At 36.1% G+C, this 19,068-nt stretch overlaps 1 protein-coding gene across 2 annotated transcripts in view; it reads right to left on the bottom strand.

The window, feature by feature from the left end:
* Positions 1-19,068, bottom strand: part of LOC145285846 (advillin-like) — a 186,889-nt gene that overhangs the window by 64,739 nt on the left and 103,082 nt on the right. For both annotated transcript variants that reach the window (XM_080134287.1, XM_080134288.1), the window contains exons 8-12: positions 17,529-17,633; positions 13,252-13,358; positions 11,841-11,919; positions 7,762-7,857; positions 4,509-4,638 (exon numbers count right to left, since the gene is read on the bottom strand). In XM_080134287.1, coding sequence (XP_079990413.1) covers positions 4,509-4,638; positions 7,762-7,857; positions 11,841-11,919; positions 13,252-13,358; positions 17,529-17,633 — 517 coding nt within the window. The remainder of the gene's footprint in view (positions 1-4,508; positions 4,639-7,761; positions 7,858-11,840; positions 11,920-13,251; positions 13,359-17,528; positions 17,634-19,068) is intronic.

Below are 19,068 nucleotides of genomic sequence, written 5' to 3' on the forward strand. Positions count from 1 at the left end.
ACCCTGTTTAAATGTTAAAACTTCAAACCAAAAAAAAAAAAAAATTAATCTGTTACATGGGGGAAAACGTGAAACCCATAGGTTGCGACGTGACTCCATTATCCACTGCTCCAGCAGACGGCATCGAAATGACATTGTATTTTTGTTCTCTTTAAACCAAATAACAGGGATGGTAATGAAATCCGTCAGTCAGTCCGTGATGATGATTTTCTTTCTCTTTCTGCCGTTAGAATGATGCTCTCTCTCTCTCTCTCTCTCTCTCTATATATATATATATATATATATATATATATATATATATATGTCTGTCAGACTCTCTCTTTCACTGTCTCTCTCTGTCTCTTTCTCTCTCTCATTTCAATACACTGTTCGAATGTAAACAAAGATATAACTCGCTCTGACTCTGTCTGTGTCTATCTCTGTCTCTCTCTCTCATTCTCTCTCTTCTTCTTCCAAACACATTTAGAGATAGAGAGAGAAGGAGAGAAGGATAGAGTGAGAGAGGGAGTGAGAAGCAAATACTTCTATGCTGTTCAGTAATCGCTTTATTTAATGTAAAACGGCGGCCTCCTGTATCGGTGGATGCCATGCTGGATAATGGCTTGCACATTTTTTTTAGTTTACAGAATTGTAATCTGGAATAAGGGATCGATCTGATCTAAGCCAATCAGAATAGCAGGAATGTTATAATGGAGAATTTATTATTTTTCGAATCGATGGACTGGATTTTAACGTTTGGGCTATTAGTTTGTGAATTAGTTATGAAGGGTGTAACCACAATATCCATACAATGTGTATAAATCCCTGTGGTGTTTCTGGGGATCAGTAGGAGGACTCCAGAAATAGGGGAAAATCGGGACTACTTCCTCTGTAGGTTAATGGGATAGTGATGGTGTAGCTTCTCAGATAGAATCTAGGATTTTATTTGAACACCTGGATGTGTCAGAAAAGTCTTTATAAAGTTACATAAGATAGTGGTTAATAGACTAGACATAAGAAATTTGCATGTGGCATCTGTTGTTGTAAACCTACGGTATTTTGATCCAGAGGGGGAAAAACTGCAACGTTTTTATTATATATATATATATATATATATATATATATATATATATATATATATATATATATATATATATATATATATATATATATATATAGGGATAAAATTGAACTTTATTATCGAGTGTTTCAAACAGTGAATTCCTTTTTAATAAAAAGGAATTCACTGTTTGAAACACACGCATTCAACAGACGTCAAAAACTGTAATCGGACGTATAACTATCATTTTGACTTCAAACATCTCAAGTCATGCCAGGGATTATCACCACCATGGCATATATGAGGAGGAAAATGAAAACGAAAAAAAAAAACAAAAAAAACAAACAAACAAAAGAACAAATTGTCCAATTTCCTGAAGATGAATATTTTATTAGTTGAAACTTTGAAAAATAAAAAGTTTTATTTTAATAAATAGCAATATTTATAAAAAACAATTTCACACTCGTCTGATCTTTCTAACCGTTAAATCTTCAAATATGTAGATAAAATATTTTATGAGACTAAAAGATGTGCAGTTTAAAACACCTTTTAATTATCAAGAAAAACTTGAACACTTTTAAATTCCCTTAACAAACCTAAACGTGCATAATTTGGATTCTTCGGACTACTATTCTCATCTTGGGTGTTATTTTCACAATATTTCAGCCGATTTAAGCTCCGACCTTCCTCAAATATATCTTGTCGAACTCAGGAATCTTTATGGCGAACTGAGGAATCTTTATGGCGAACTCAGGAATCTTTATGGCGAACCAAGGAATCTGCACACAATTTCGAACGGAATTCTTTATTTAATCTGCAGGGATAACATGCTCTCGTTCTGTCAGCCATGACCAGGTAGAAACTTAAGTAATTAGCAATTGTATTCTTAGCATCGCTCACACTGAGGATAACCGAATTTGACAGAAAGATTCTCGAGTTTAATAAGTATACACCGAAAGAAGCCCGACACATTGCGAAAATAATACTCAAGATGAGAACCATAGTCTGGATAATATAATACAAATTATCAATCCCCATCTAAAAAAAATTAGAAACATAATTTATGTTGCGTCGTACCCTTTCCTATTTACTTGCCTCCCCACGAGGTCAGACATGATGTTGGTTTTAATGTGGGAAAATCTAGCCCTCACCTCTAGAGGAACACGTTCTTATTCTATGTTTAAAAGTAGTTTTTATATTTTTATTTCTTTATTTATTATAAACTAGCTGGCCCCACCCTCCTTTTAATTAATACAGAAACTGAGACATATTGCATGCGAGTATTATGTTTTTTTTTTTGTTCTAAATAGTTCACTTCTTATAAGCAAACAAAAATAAAAATACTCCAGCTGAAATCGAAACCAAAACCTAAAGACGGTGAGTCAAGTAGGATAACCATTAGACCAGCTTGACACGTATTTGCAAAGTGTTTTTAAACCTAGTTATACTTGATCTAAGTAATCTGCAATGTGAACTATTCACGCATGCGCATTCTTGAAATAGTTAGCAAACAGACAAAAAACCTCAATGACTCCCATGTACCAATTTTGACTCCTTAAAAGCCCTTTTCCGGATGAGAAGCATTTAGCTTCGAAATGCTATGGCCTAAAGAGGTTTTTCTTGATTTTCTCCTTAACTTTTCCTTATTGTCCTGATGATAAAATAAAGTTATACATAACTTTTATTCCTCATCTTTCATCATCTTTGATTTAATATATATATATATATATATATATATATATATATAAAATAAAAATTACAGTTAAGTTTACCAAAATGATCCAAGATGGCAAAACTAAAGTAAATTATAAATAATTAAACAATTAATATTTATAAAGTAATCTCAACCAAATGTAAAAGCTTTTCAAAGTGTTTTTAAACATGTTTGATTAACTAGTTGTTCTTATATATATATATATATATATATATATATATATATATATATATATATATATATATATATATATATGTATAGATATATATATATATATATATATATATATATATATATGTATAGATATATATATATATATGTATGTGTGTATGCTAGGATAGTGACCTTACATTGCCCTGGATTGAATGATGATCAACGAATGTTCTCCAATCCCATAATTTTATTGCCATCGAAATCCGTGAAATCGCCCAATTTTCAATCAAATCGATTGATTGCCTGCTTTAGTTGGGGACCCATCGCGGTGCAGCGAGAGAGGGGGGAGCTCACATGCCTCTCGCTATGACTGATTTCACAATGCATTGTAGTCTACATTGCACTGTAGAGAACTTGCTGCTGATTTTTACAAAATATTAAAATTATTTTTATATATACTGGCTTGAATTAAAGTTTTAAATGCAAAAAGTCAAATATCATACTCCAATCGTGCTTTAAATAGAAACATTCATTTCGACCGCGCTCCTGTCATATCAAAGAACCTACTGTTGATTTTACATATCGAGCCTTTTGGCTTGTGTTGTAATAAAACTTCTCAAATGCACTTGTGATGTTAGGTTGTGTATGGTGTTAACTTCGGTCTAAATCACCTGTTCCGTCTCTCATTGGATTATTTTGATTATCGATTATCAATACTTATCAAAGATATTATGATACAAAACCTATCTAAGGACACTGCCAGGCACATGAAGTCCCTTTGTGTGAAATTTCATAAAAATTGGGCCAGCCGTTTTCGTACATACGGAACGAACTCACAGACACACAAATTTCCTTATATATATATTTTTTTTTTTTTCCTGTAAAGTTTGATTAAGTTATTAGATCGTTGATACAATTCGGTAACCGAAACATGTGTAACTAAGCAGATAAAACGGTAATAAAAGATATATATATATATATATATATATATATATTTGTTCTACAATAGTATTGAGCACTCTCTTCAGGTTTTTAGTGATTACCATTTGAGATATTATATATATATATATATATATATATAAAATATATTTGTAGTCATCGACATACATTCCTGTTTCGTTGTATCACAACTCATCAGTGCCGCTAGACTAGCACCAATCCCAAGCCGAGGATCGAACCTAGAACCATCGTGATGACAGTCGGCAGTTCTACCCCTTGACCACGGAAGCAGCGCCCGCAACTAATCTGTCCGAATGTCTATTTAAATAAACATCCGTCTGCCACTTGTAAAGTGCTCAAACGTTTGTTTGTAAACAAACCGCGAGCTTCGCATTTTTCAGCCTAATTAAGTAGCGAGTGAGATTGTTTACGACAATGCTCAACCCAAAGAGGGGGCTTTATAAAATATATTTGTATTTATATATAACATCTCCCCCATTATATATATATATATATATATATATATATATATATATATATATATATATATATATATATATATATATGTAACATCTCCCCCATTAACAAGGAAAACGATAAAGATATCTTTGGTGGATGTTTTTTTAGATTGAAAGAAAAAAATGAAATAAGGGTTGTTCTTACCGATGCGGTTCTTGGAAGAAATGCTTTGTTCAATCCAATTATGGAAAAGGTACTTAAATTCTTCCAATTCTGCCCCTTCGACCACTCGGATAATTCTACACAAGTCAGCCTCTTTCTTCTTAGCAAAACCCTGAAAAATATTTCAGTACATTTTTTTTTACAAACATTCAAAGTAACATTTTCAAATATTACAACCGTATTTACATTATTTTCACCGAAATGAATTCTAAAATCATAATAGTTTGGCTGTGATAATTTCATTGGGGATTGGAGTCGATTCTATAAAACTGATTTTCATGGGACAGTTGTTGCATCTGATAACATTTGATTTTGATGTCTATATATGCATTTTATTCTGTGACGTAACGTTCTCGCTTAAATATTGATACAACATTAACTCGGCGCGTGAGTCTTCAATATGCATACGTACTTAAATGACGAAACTCACAACTACATTACAATTCGAACTTAGGACAACCTCTATGCTAGACAAATGGTAGGTTTTCAGCAGATCCTTAAACCTAAAGTGTTGGGCTTAGTTAGAATCTATGTTTCCGGTCCATTTAATCATTTATCCGTCGTTGTATAGCAATTAGAGGAGAGAAAAGCAAATGAAGGCTCATCATTCACTGTCCTATAACATGTGTTGCTTCAAATAAAATTCTGAGCTGATACCTTCTACTTCCGGATTAAGTTGCATAGCAATTTTGCAAGAAGCAACACATTATTTTATTTACCTCCTCTTCAGAAACTGAGACACAAGGTCAGTTGTAGGTTTGATGAATGTGTTTCTATAGAACAAACTCGATTCAAACTTGGCACACCCAGGTCAAATTCCAATCCAGTTTTCTCCACAGAAAAACTTTCCTACAACCTACACTTGACCTTGTGTCTCATCTTCTGGAGAAAATGTAAAACTAAAACCAATTTACCAAATCTGATTTTAATATTTTGTTTCTGTTAGCCATGAAACACTTCTCTTCTTAAAGAACTATTTTTAGTTGCAGCTTTAGTTAGCTGAGTGCTGTCTGTTTCATTGAAACTGATTGCAACAAATCAATTTCTTGTCTTTTTTGCATTATTGTCACGAAAAGCATTTTTATATATACAGGGTGGGACAATAAATTTGTCACTTTACAACACTACAGCTTCATTCTAAAGCTTTTATTGAAAAAATCAATTCAGGTAACTTGATTATGTAGTAGAGCTGATATCTATTCAATGTAGCTGTCTTTAGCCGCAATCACTGCCTCGATAAGGGTCTGTAACTGAGAACATGTCTTTTCCAAAAGCGCCAGCAGGAGCTCGGCGGATGGTAGTGATCAGGCTTGCTTTGGTATTCTGGGAGGTCATGTTGGTGATGTTCTAGACGTATGACCAAACGAAAAAGTCCAGCAGGTTTAGCAGGGTAGGATGGGGTTAGTGAGAGAAGGGTAAACAGTTGTAGCATTCCTTCTCAAGCCAAGCCTGAGTCTCTTTGAACTTGTGGGCCGGCGCTGAGTCCTGCTGCCACATCCATGGTCTGCCAGAGGCCACCTAATTGCACCCTTGGATCACCACACTCTTCAGCACATCCAGGTACACTTTGGTGTTGACTTTCAAGCCGACTTCAAAGATGTGAGGTGGCATGATGTGGCCCTCACTTGAAATCCCACCAAAGACCATAACCGTGGCCAGAAACTTCATTGAGCTGTGCCATCAAGCATTGAACCATCTGGATTTGCATTTTGAGGTTGCTGGCAATGGTCCTGTTGTCATACCTTGGATCGGTAGAGATCATGAGTTGTACAACTGCACATCTCCGATCTTGCTCGTTGAACATTGTGTCATTTTCAGACATGATAGAAGGCTCGTGGGATTTGTACACAACTGGCCAATTAGTAGATGATGTGCAAAAAAAAAAAAAAAAACAACAAAAAAACGGTTTTCATCAAATGGAAATGGAATCATCTCGTCTTTTCTAGTGCGACAATTTTATCGTTCCACCCTGTACTTTGATAGATATTATTAAAAAAGCATTTTTTGAGTCATGAAAAAAATAAGAAGTGGAACCCAGGATCTTAATAAAGCAATGAATTAACTAACTGGGGGAAAAAAAATACAACGTTAAAAAATTATATAAAGTTAAGTATGTGGTATTTTTTTGATTTTGTTACCACTAATCAAGGCAAAAGGTCGCTCGAGGATAAGAGTTAATGAGTGCAAGCTGACCGACGAAACAATACCGTGATGATTGATCAGAATTTGATTATTTAATAGGATGGCTCAACAAAAATTTGTTTACATTCGATTTGAACACCACCATGTTATAGTCAGCTGGGAAGCAATCCCACAGTATTGTATTCTACAGACGTGTAGTTCTAGGAGAGACACTTTTTTGTTGAATTTCCGTTTAGACACAGATAGAGAGCAAGGATAAATTGTTGATAGAGGTTATAGCTAGATGAGTGTTAGTTGTAAATGTTTTACAGGTGCAGAACATAGATTGAAGCTCAGTCGAGCATCTGCTATGAAAATAACGATAGGGCAGATAAAGACTCGCAAAATGTGGAAAAGAGATAGTAATGAGGAGAAAGTGATAACATTCCACTAGATTTCGAAGTTGGTTTTGTATCCTGTCAAGAAAGAGTGCTCTGAGCAGTTCCTCCCCAGATGTTGAAACAGTACTCCATCTTAGGATGTATTTGTTTCTTATACAGGTGGAGGATTGCATTGGGACTGTGATACCTTTTGGCACGGTAGAATGATCTAACCATTTTTTCAGCGACCTTGGCAATGGATTTAATTTGAGGTCAATGGTGAAGGTCAATTCTATCAAAGCAGGTTGCTTCCTCAAAACGAGAGCCATTCATTTCAATTGGGGCCAAGCATTAGTGATGAAAGGATAGAAGCAGTTTGGTTTTGGTTTAGTTCTGAGACGTTACACCAGGAAATGCCGATGGGGTTTCTCAGGCAATTTTTAAAAGTTTAGAGTGTTCCAATTCTTGTTATTTGAATTCATCAGACTACTGCTCTCATTTTCACAATGTTTCGGTCGATTTAACCTTCGACATTTTTCAGATATCTTGTCGAACTCAGGAATTTTTTAACGGAACCCCTTCATGGGGGTAGCATGCTTTTGTTCCATCAGTCATAACAGGATAGAGGTCCTAAGTAATTCACTATTGTATTTTTCAGTCACCCACACAACGATATAACATACGCCGACTTGGTGCCATTTATAAACACACGACCATATAATATGATAACTTACCATTGCATTATTCATCGCTTCTCGACGTTCTTGCTTTGATGCCAATCTGCCAACCCAAATCCAAATGTTGTTTGGTGTGTAAATGATGTAAACATCCTGTAAAACAAAAAAGAAAATATAAAAAGTTGTTGCGTCATTTTATGTCGAAACTGTCTCAGCTTGTTCTAGTTGCATTTACTAAGTGCTGTTCTATTTCAATTAATCTATAGTTCGTTGAGGTCATTGGCTCCGGATTTTTATTCTGGGACCCCAAAATCAAATGAGATTAGATCATGCCTGTAATAATCCGGTTCCTGTTGATTTTGCGGTGGGAGTTAAGTTTTGTGCAGTTCTAGGAGGTCCCCCTCCCAGACTTTGCCTTCTCTTTTTGGGAAGGGGTAAGTTTATTGTTAATCGCATAAGGCACCTCCACCAGAGAATGCTGATGGGGCTGCCCAGGCACTTTTTGGAGGTGAAAATGCCCCTCCTCTGAGGCGCTGACTTCCAATCCCACTTTCCGACTCTGGTTTCTAAGTTCTTGCAGTGGGAGAGAACTAAAAACCCATATATGGTTATGTCGGTTGGTTTCAGCATTCAAGTGTGTCACCATGTTTGACAACATCGTCGCACCCAACATTGTTTCTATGATTCTTCTTCTGCTTCATCTTCTGGCTGTGCCATCATCTCTCACATTAGTGGCTGCTGAGGTACGCACAGTGGATCACAAGTACAGGGTGTCCCAAAATGACCCGACACGTTTGTGTCAAAAGAAAAAAAAAATTAAATAGCAAATAATTTTTTTTTTAAATCTACGTAGAATGCCATTAAATTTAATTTTTATCTAATTGAATAAAATGGCATTGTACGTACATCAAAACAAAAAAAAAATTTTTTTATTTGTTATTTAATTTTTTTTTTTTTTTACCTACAAATGTGTCTGATCATTTTGGAACACCCTGTTCTTGTTAGCCACTGTGCATTTATGCATTTGTTTTAAGGAAATGTTCCCATATCAATTCTTTTCTTGCATTTTCACCCTAAAACAGCACCAAGTCACTTTGATGTAGGGGTTACTATCTGGAACATAAATTGCAGGGATACTATGTAGGGAGTTGAAAAGCAAGATGTTTGTTTACATTACATTTGAACTTCTGCATGTCAGTATAGTCAGGGAAGCAAGAACCTGAAAGGGAATTCCAAAGTCTAGCAGTTCTTGGAAAGAAACTATTAGATTAGAAGGCTTTCTGGCATCTGGGAATCTCTACTGTGTAGGGGTGGGATTTTGCTGCTTGTCGGGGTTGTCAGGGGTTATTTATGTCGAGGGAGTACAAGGGCTTGTAGTTCATCAGAGCACCTACCATTAAAATAATACTTGTAAAACAGGCAGAGAGATACAACATTTTGTCGATGGGACAGTGGTTGAAGCCTAGCTGATAGCGTGGGATCTATTAGGTTGGCGACTCTCTTTTGAACCCTGTTCATGAGTGAGAGATTAATAGCAGATACACGAACCCAAATGTGACAACAATACTCCATACATTGTCGAATGGTGGCCTTGTAGAGGTAGGCATAAATAACTTTTTAGCACAGTAGAGAGAGAGAGAGAGAGAGAGAGAGAGAGAGAGAGAGAGAGAGAGAGTCCACCTTCTTTGCAGCAGCCTTGGCAATGCCCTCAATGTATCTGTTCCAACTCATGTTCCCTGTGAACGTTAAGCCGAGGAGTTTGAACAAAGAACTTTCCGGTAATGTATCATTAGCCATAGCTATTGGTGATTGATTTGATTTCTTTGCGTGGGGATATTGGTTGGGTCGAAAGAACGCCTGATCTAAATCCCTGCGATTTTTTTTCTTGTAGGGATATTTGAAGTTACCCTCGATCTCTTGAAGAATTAAAACGAGCTATTTGTTCTGAAATTGCTGCTATTCTACTCGAAATGATTCATCAAGTTATTGAAAACTTTCATGAACGTCTACAAGCGTGTGTTAGCACCGATGGGAAACATTTGGCCGATTTAATATTTAAGACTGTGTGAAATAAAATGGCATTTTACGTACATTTTAAAAAATATTTTCTTTAATGAATTGGTATTTACTTTTTTTGATCAACAAATGTGCTAGATCATTTCGGGACATTCTGTATAAATGGAAATAAATAAAACAACACAAACTCCGACATATTCTCCAACATATCAGTTAAACTTTTCATGTGTGTGTGGCAACATCAATCTTTTACACGCTAACGTCCACATCTTAGTAGTCGTCCACTGAGGCGTCTTGGTCGTCGGTTGATGAATTCATTGTCTCATACGACCTGGGTTCTACTATGTTCAACTCGCAACTGTCCTCAGCGACTTTCTTTAATCAGAAGAAAGAGAGTCATCTTCCATCATAATAATTCACGTTATCGCACAGCACTACTGACCAAATATCTCCTGGGAGAATTTAGTTGGAAAATCTTGCCCCATCCTGCATATTCTACTGACCTAGCTCCCTCGAATTATCACTTATTTCGAGGATTACAAAACCATTTTGATGGCCTTAGGTTAACGGTTAACACCATGAGAGAAGATCGAACACAAGTTAGATTCATTCTCCACGTTTTGTGGGCTGATCCTAGTGTTCCTATATTTATTGGTATTACAGTATTTTTTTTTATGTTTCATATTCCCTTCAGTTTTCTGGTCCCATCCATGTATTTGTTTCGTTTTCCTGGCTCCTTTAGTCGAGAAATCAAGAATTTTGAAGTTCTTTCTCCATTTTACTAACATGTCTGGTTTTCTGACTTGGATGCGTTTGTCTGTTTGCATTTCCATGTCCCATAAGATTTTGCCCCTTTCCTTTTCTAATATTGGCTTTGGTTTATACTTATAACATTTGTTAATATTTTCAAAATTCAGTCGTTTGCATTGTTCCCATGGCACTATTTTTTCCAACCCAGTCATGTCTATTTTTATATTCTTTTTGGACTAGATTTCTGCATTCACTTACGATGTGGTTTACTGTTTCGTCTCTTTGATCACCGAGTCTACCTTTACTGTTTCCTGCGTTTTGTTTATCTTGGTAATTGCAAATATAAGGCGCACTTGAACGATAGTCGCCATAATTACAGGAAGGGGGCCTGTTGAGCGTCGACAAACAAAACAAGATCTAAAAATTGTAACAATATTATTTAGTTTGGTGTTGATTTTAGCGATGGTAAAGTTTCCAAAAGAAGAAGAAGAAGAAGAAGAAGAAGAAGAAGAAGAAGAAGAAATCTATTAAAAATGACCTTCAATATATTTAGGAAATTTAAGATGACTAAAACAAAACAAAAAAACTATTAGACTTTTAAGTTAAGATAAAACACGTTTCCTTATTTTACATCGCTTTATCTAAAAACACTTTATGTTAAAAATAATACGAAACTGTGCCATCAGGTGGGTGTAAGCAACTTCCTGAAGGAGAGAAAGAAGAAGAAAGCTACGAGAAATCAATCTTCAATACATTTAAAGATAAAGCAGTTTCTAAATTTTGGAGATAACAGGGTCAGAATGTGGGTCGATTACGTAAATCGGTTAACGGGAAAATTCATAAAAAGCAATCATAAACAAGTCAAGAGAGGGAGAGAGAGGTGACAGCAGAAAAGAACAGACGACGCTCAACTGCTTGTTACGGTCGCAACCACACCCTTCCCGCCACCCTCTCCTTCCTTCACCGCCGTATTGATGTGTATATGTTGTTATTAAATAAATCAAATTGTTTTATAACAAAGCGTCTCGTTATTCATAGATAGATGAACAGCGGTGATTCCATTCACTAGACGAGTTACAACAACATATGCATATATGCACAAACAAACTATCTCTCTATCGAGATATGGAAAAATCTCGGATAGCTAGAATATAGACGGTGCTAACAAAATAGACGTCACGGCCATATCACCCAGTATATAACAATAGTCACAAATAGTAACCTTTTTTTTTATTATTCAAGTGGCAATATGCCTTATTAGGGATGAACGTGAATAAAAAAGAAAATAAAAAAAAGCGAGATCTGAATGATACGTTTAACAGATCAAAGGACGAAACATTGTATACATGAAACAAAAGATGATGTCTTACTTTGGAATTAAGGTCTCCGCAAACCAAAGGTCCCGATTTAATTTCAGAAACCTTTAATGTACCTCCTTCATCTGTGCACCTGAAATAATTAAAAAATCACTGATTTAATTTACAAGCTTAGACATGTCGCGGTTTCAAAATCACCGTCTCCATTTTTCTTTGTTTTCTTTGTTCGTCACCCCCGCTGTTTCTCTTCACTGCCTCTTCCCAAAGGATGTGATCGGCTTACACGAGTGAAATGCCTGAACATATCCGGGCTTAGTGAATTCATTCACCTACCCTTTCTCTTTTCATCATCAATGTCGTTACGCACGTCGGAATTTAAATATATCAACAAAACGCCAACACAACAGGCAAGTGAGTTTTTACCTTTCAGACGAAATTAATTTAAATGGAATCAACAAACTCACAATCTACTTTTGATTGCATAAATTTCATTCTAGAATTAATTAGAGTTGTTTGTTTGTTTCATTAGGAGCGACATCACTTACATCACGCTGGCCAAAACGACCTGTATTTATTTGTCCAGCGTGATGTTAGTGATGTCGCTCCCAATGAAACAAACAAACGACTCTAATTAATTCTAGAACGAAAGCACAAAGCACAAACGCGTGGCCGCTTACTTCTTTGATGAATATCACAACAGTAGCTGAAAATGCCCATATGCAAATTAGGAAGTGTGTATGAGCTTGCATGACAAGAAAAAGAAACAAAGGACACAACTTGGTAAGGAGAAGCAAAGTCTGCCAGAGAAGATGGACGTGTAAAGTTGAAGTCGAGAAATAACTGTCTAATGCCAACGTGAGGTGGGAGGAAAAAAGTGTTAGGTGGACATGTGGCCCAGGAGAGACTTTTAAGCTGGTGTTAAGACGGCAGGGTTTTGTTAATCTCATGGCAGATGAAATGAACAGTTAGTAAAAAAAACAAAAAGCAGGCATTGTTTGGAAATTAATGGTAATAAATGTCTGAGTCGGATTTATTTATTTTTGTTTGTTCCTGCGACGTTACATGCTTATATCTTCAAATATTTATTCACAGTATTTGGTTTGCTTGTTTTGTAAAGGAAATTGTTTTTGTTTATGGCACTATAAAACATAATTAAGTTTTACAAAGGGAAAGGAAAAAACAACATTAATGTTTGGTGCATTTTAGGTCAAGAAGCCAATATCTTCAGACAGCCTGATCTGGTAGCACTAGAAGAACAATAATCAAAATACGAAAAATCTATGATGGGGTAACTGGGTTAAAACAATAATCAAAATACGAAAAATCTATGATGGGGTAACTGGGTTAAAAAAAAAAACAACAAAAAAATATATTAAAAACTTCAAATTTTTTTCTTAAAGAAACAAATAAAAAAAAGATGGTTTCAAATTTCTACACCAGCAACTATGAACTTATTCGTACTCACACGTAGAGTTTGAGTGTCTTTTCTGCATTTTTATTGGCTATGTCGTCATTCAGTGCTTCATGTTTATTGAGGTTTTTCATTGCTACTGGTATCGGCTTGTTGAAAAGCTGAAAAGTAGATTGATGAGTTTAAGTAAAAAGAAACACAAAACTATTGTTTACTAAAAAATGTTTTAAAATATTTTCAAAGCGAAACTATTGTTATGTTGTCTTAAAAAGGCTGTTCATATCATTGGTAACAGAATTGCCATAGTAATGGCATGATTCCTGCCTTAGGACCATTTTGAATCCACCAACATCAATTAAAGTTATCTTATAGCTAAAAACGAATAAGATATATACATATTCGAGCATACATATAAAAATGGAAATACAGTGTTCAATATTTACTGTTATATCTTTCTATTATTATCTACCGTATATTTTGGCATATAAGGCGACCATCTGATAAGACGAGGTAAAAAATTGGAGCAAAGTTTTGTAAATTTATCATCTCTATATATAAAAGCGAAAATGTGTGTTTGTGTGTGTGTGTGTGTGTGTGTGTGTGTGTGTGTGTGCGCACGCGCATTTTTCTGTATGCCTGCCAAAGGCGTTTTTCGCCAGGTTTCTCGGTTGGCTCACTCCTTCTTAAAACTTTTTATATGCTATCTAAATCATAATATCTACGACTTAAGAACAGGGGTCGTGGCTTTCTTTAAATTGCCCGACTTTTACATGCTATTTTCGTCTTTGTTACGCTTTTCAGTATAAAAAAGCGAATGATGGGGCGGGGGAAACAGAAACTGGCTTGCAGCGCAAAACTAGGTCAAACATCACGGAACTTAACTTTCTCGCACCTGTCAATTTCACTTTATAAACGTTAACTTAAGATGCTTATCGTTTCCTCTCCCCTCGTGGCCGAGATGGTTAGGTCTGAGGGGATTTTCCATTTCGTTTCCACCTTCGCGTCAAAGGTTCGGGGTTCAAGCCTACCTTCCTACTAAAACTTTTTTTTTTCTTTTACACCTCGAAACACCCGGCCAACGTTTGTTTTTTTAAACAGGGTTGTTTTTATCTCCTCCCCAAGATGTGATCGGTTTTTGGTCAGAAATTTGGCGATTAAGGGGTCAAAGTCCAACGATTTGACCTTTGAAAACTCTACCAAACTCCTCCGACAATTTTGGGTCTACACACTTGAAATTTTAGATATAGATTCCTTGGACATGGATCTAACTTAATAACTTGAGTTGAGCTCAAAACAATAAATTTTAAGGGGTCATAATAGGGGTCAAAGTTAAAAAAAATTGACCAATTTTTTTTTTTTTGCTCAACATACACCTCCAAATACCCGAGCAACGCCGGGAACCCATGCTAGTATATCTATAAAAGTGAAAGTGTCTGTGTGTGTGTGTCTGTGTACATTTCCATACGCAATAACTCTGTCAATTTTTAGTCTACAGACTCGAAATTTGATAGACAGGGTACTGAGATTTGAGAAAATCGATATGACCGGATTCGGCCAGAAATATGGCTGTTAAGGGGTCAAAGTTCAACGATTTGACTTTTGAGAACTCTACCAAACTCCTCCGACAATTTTTGGTCTAAACACTTGAAATTTTAGATATAGGTTCCTTGGACATGGATCTAACGTAATAATGTGATTTGAGCCCAAAACAATAAACGTTAAGGGGTCATAATAGGGGTCAAATTAAAAAAAAATTGACCGTTTTTTTGTCTGTTTCTTTTTTTTGCTCAGCATACACCTCCAAACACCCGGGCAACGCCGGGCCGAAATGCTAGTATATATATAAAATGGGTTGAGAAATCCCAACGGGAGAAAGATTATATTTAAATAAGGGGGTCACCGACAATATGTAATTTTTAATATCATTTTATTATTCCGTGTTTAAATACTTTCTGAAGAGGACGCTTCACAGAACGTCTGAAACGCGTAAAAAATATTTCAATGATTTAAAAACTTTATAACAATGATCTAAACATATTCTTTAATGAAAAATCAAAACACGGAATAATAAAATAATGTTAAAAAATACACATTGTTGGTGACTCCCCCCTCATTTATCTTCTCTTCTATCTATCTATCTTCTATATAAATAAAATGAACTCATTTTTTCTCGTCGGATTTTGACATTAATAGGATTAAAAATCAAGATATTTCATGCAAATATAATATGCACAAACGGCAGAACAATATCTGAGGTGTGTTATAGGCTTATTATTTCTCAAATTCCTCGATAATCTTAGATTTCTATACTTTTTCTGCTGAGAAGTCACGGCCAAAATCGGTTAAGATCAATGGAAGTGGTAAAATATTTTCTCTCTAATAAATTCCTCCTCCCCCTGCCACCACTTAACACCGTTTGGGGATCGTTCACAAGGAACAGTTGAGAAGAGAACACCGGTTTGGCTTCGTAGTTCTTTCATGTGAAGTTATTTAAAATCACTAAACTAAGCTGCAGTGCTCTGTGGCGTAGTGGTTAGCGTGCTGGACAATTCACATTATATTTTCACGTTCGCGCCGACCTACCGTAGTCGTTTTTTTTTTTTTTTTTTTTTTTCTAAACAACTGGAATGGACTTTTCTTGGTGGCCGAACTGTTAACGTTGCAGATGTTTTTTTTTTTTTTTCACACTTTATTTTCCTACTTTTACTCATGACTCCGGTTTTGATCCTTCCTACTTACCTACCATAACATTTTTTAAAACTCCCCCCCCCGTCCCGGAAACAAACACTCGGGCAACGCCGGGTACCCCCGCTAGTATATATATATATATATATATATATATATATATATATATATATATATATATATATTTTTTTTCATTTTGCTATTGGTATTAACCTTGAGAGGTCAACCCTGGTGGAGAGAGTAAAGAATGCATTAATTACAATACCTCTCCACAGGACAGAGTTAGACACCAGGGTCGTTTTTTAATGTGGAGAAAAGGAACAAAAATAAAAATTGTCTCAGTCGTGAAGGATTTCTCCTCCACTGACAGAGAACAAAAAATTGAAGTGCAGCATCTGAAGAACAGGTATTTATTTGCTCCCCCACCGAGCACATTGGGTACAAGGCCGATTTTTAAAGTGAGGAGTGAAGGGGAAATGGGGTCCAACTCCCCGGGGAGTAGGGGAGCTGGATAGTGACAATTGGTATGAAGGGTTGCCCCTACATTGACCAAGGTCTTATCTGTGGGGTTTCCCCCACATATGGTCTTTGCTTGCAGTAGGTATTTATTTGCTCCCCCACCGAGCAAATTAGACACAAGGCCGATTTTTAATGTGAGGAGTGAAGGGAGGAGGAAGGGAAAAAGGGGACCAGCTCCCGAGAGGTGGGAAATGGGAGCTGGTTAAAGGTCAGGCATGTGGGGTTGCCCCCACATCTGGTTTTTGCTTTCAGTATCTGCCGGAACAGATACTACACTTTGAGATATTAAATCATGTTAAAAAATACAGTCAAAATCAAAGATGAACAAAAAACTTAGGCACATGGCCAACTCAAAAGGGGGGATTTTGGGGGTCGTTGGTCATCCTTGTCACTCCAGAACTAAACAAAGTCAAAACTTTCTTCCAGCTAGTATCTTCTTTCACCATAATACCGCATTCACCCTTTCATATTTGGGGACGTCCTACTTAACTCCCAATTTTTAAAACATTTTTTATTGACGTGTAAAAACAAAAAAGATAACAATAAAATGGTACAATAATTCATTTGTGTCAAGGGCGGGGGAAGAAAAAACAAAAGGTGATTAGTAGGACCCTCCCAACCCCGTCTAGTTGATAAACTGCCCGTTCCACTAGGTTTGTAAAAGGAACCTCGCTTCTGCGGGTCAGTCTCTAGGTGGGGATGCCCTCTAGATGGGGGTGAATGGAGAAAAGAAATTTTTGTGGGTAAGGGATGGAGGTTAGTTTGTATTTCTTTTTCTCCAAGATGGGTAAAATTTAGAGGAAGGGGTGAAAACAAAAATTGCAGGTAAGAGGGGATGGGGATCTTGGAGGCTTCCTAATCGGGGAGGGATGGAACACACACTCAGCTAGCTGAGAGGCTACTTGTTTAATTTTACTTTACAGAACTGCGCGTTCCACACCTAGGCGGGGAACACGTATTCAAATATGCATTATTACTGACAGTTATTGGAAAGTCTGAAATTGATGTGCCAAATTTATCGTTCCACCCTTAACTATCATGTTTTTAAAATGAACTTAAAGAATTAAAGAAAATCTATTTTGTCTTTCTATCAATGTAAGATAAAAAAACAAAAACAAAACATTTACCTGTAATTCTTCTTTGGTTAAATTCTTCTCTTCGCCATCATTAACGACTATTATTTTCACCTTGCCAACGCGTTCCATATTTAATTCTTGCGTGACTCGAGCTCCCTGTGAACAGCAATAGCAGAATATGTAGAAAAGGAATTGTTAAGAAACATGTTTTTAATAGAAGTCTTTTATTTTTTTTACTAATAACGTTTCCTTCAGTTGATAGACATTATCACATTTTTAAAACGAAGGCCAGACTTATAAGGGGGCAACCTGCGTGGGGAGTTAGGCAGCAAGATACTTGTGCACATTGTATTTAAAGTGTCTGTATGTTGGAACAGTCTGGGAAACAGTAGGCAGGAAGGGAATTCCAAAGGCAAGCAGCTTGAAGAAAGACGCTAAAAGAGTAGAAACTATTCTGATATCTAGGGACGTCTACAGGATTCATGTCAAACTCAGAGTTCCGCAAGGGTCATAGGGGTTGGTTTGTGTTGTCAAAAGAACCGCATTCCTACAACTACAGCCGAAGTTGTTTAATAAAAATTATTTCTTTTGATTTAGAAACATGGAAAACTTAAACAATTTTTTTCTTTTCTTTTTTTCTTATAGATTAATTCTGTGCATGTCATCTTTGGAAAAGAAGATCTAACGTTTTTAGAAGTGATTACATATGGTTTTAGGACCTTGCCAGCTGGCTAAATGTATATACACGAAACTGATCTTCCATTCTAAATTCTAAAATACTTGTCCTTTCTTTCTTCTAAATTCAGGAATGCAAGTGCAAACGTACATGTAGTTTGGCAAAAAATATAACGAAAGAAATTATTATGAAAAATGTGTTCTTCATTGCAATATAATGAAAATTAAAACGAATAATTCATTATGAATGCAGCAGCAACAAATCCACATAAATTATAATTGTTCAACTGAGCAGCGGCTTGGTTCCCACCAGTTTTGGCAAATAGCAAACAAAATCCTGAACAGAAGCGTGTGCTCTATCCCAACTATCATCAATGGACCTGATGTAATCTCGTCAGCATCAGACAAAGCCAAACTTTTTGCCAAGAACTTTGCAGCTAATTCTACCCTTTGCAACCAAGGCCGCCAAACCCCAATATTTCCTCCTGTATAAGAAAACACGCTATGTGATATACACATATCTGTACGTGATGTTGCCAAGCTAATCAAAAATCTTGATTCCAGTAAAGCAACTGGCCCTGACGGTATTCCAATTATAGTACTCAAAAAACTTCAACCTGAACTAGCGCCCATACTTACAAAACTTTAAACGTTGTCTTAAGGAGAATAGTTTCCCATTACCCTGGAAAATATCATCAGTATGCCCTGTATTTAAGAATTCAGGTGATCGCTCATCCCCCTCTCAGTACAGGCCAATAAGTCTCCTGTGCGTCATGAGTAAGTTGCTGGAATCTGTGTTAAATACAGAAATAATCAACCATCTCAACAAAAATAACCTTCTTAGTGACACTCAATATGGTTTCCGTTCTGCTAGATCTACAGCAGATGTGCTTACAGTTATATATCATAGGTTTAG

Source organism: Euprymna scolopes, chromosome 10, assembly GCF_053919585.1.
Source record: "Euprymna scolopes isolate OS-2025 chromosome 10, ASM5391958v1, whole genome shotgun sequence".
In the NCBI taxonomy this organism is placed as follows: Eukaryota; Metazoa; Mollusca; class Cephalopoda; order Sepiida; family Sepiolidae; genus Euprymna; species Euprymna scolopes.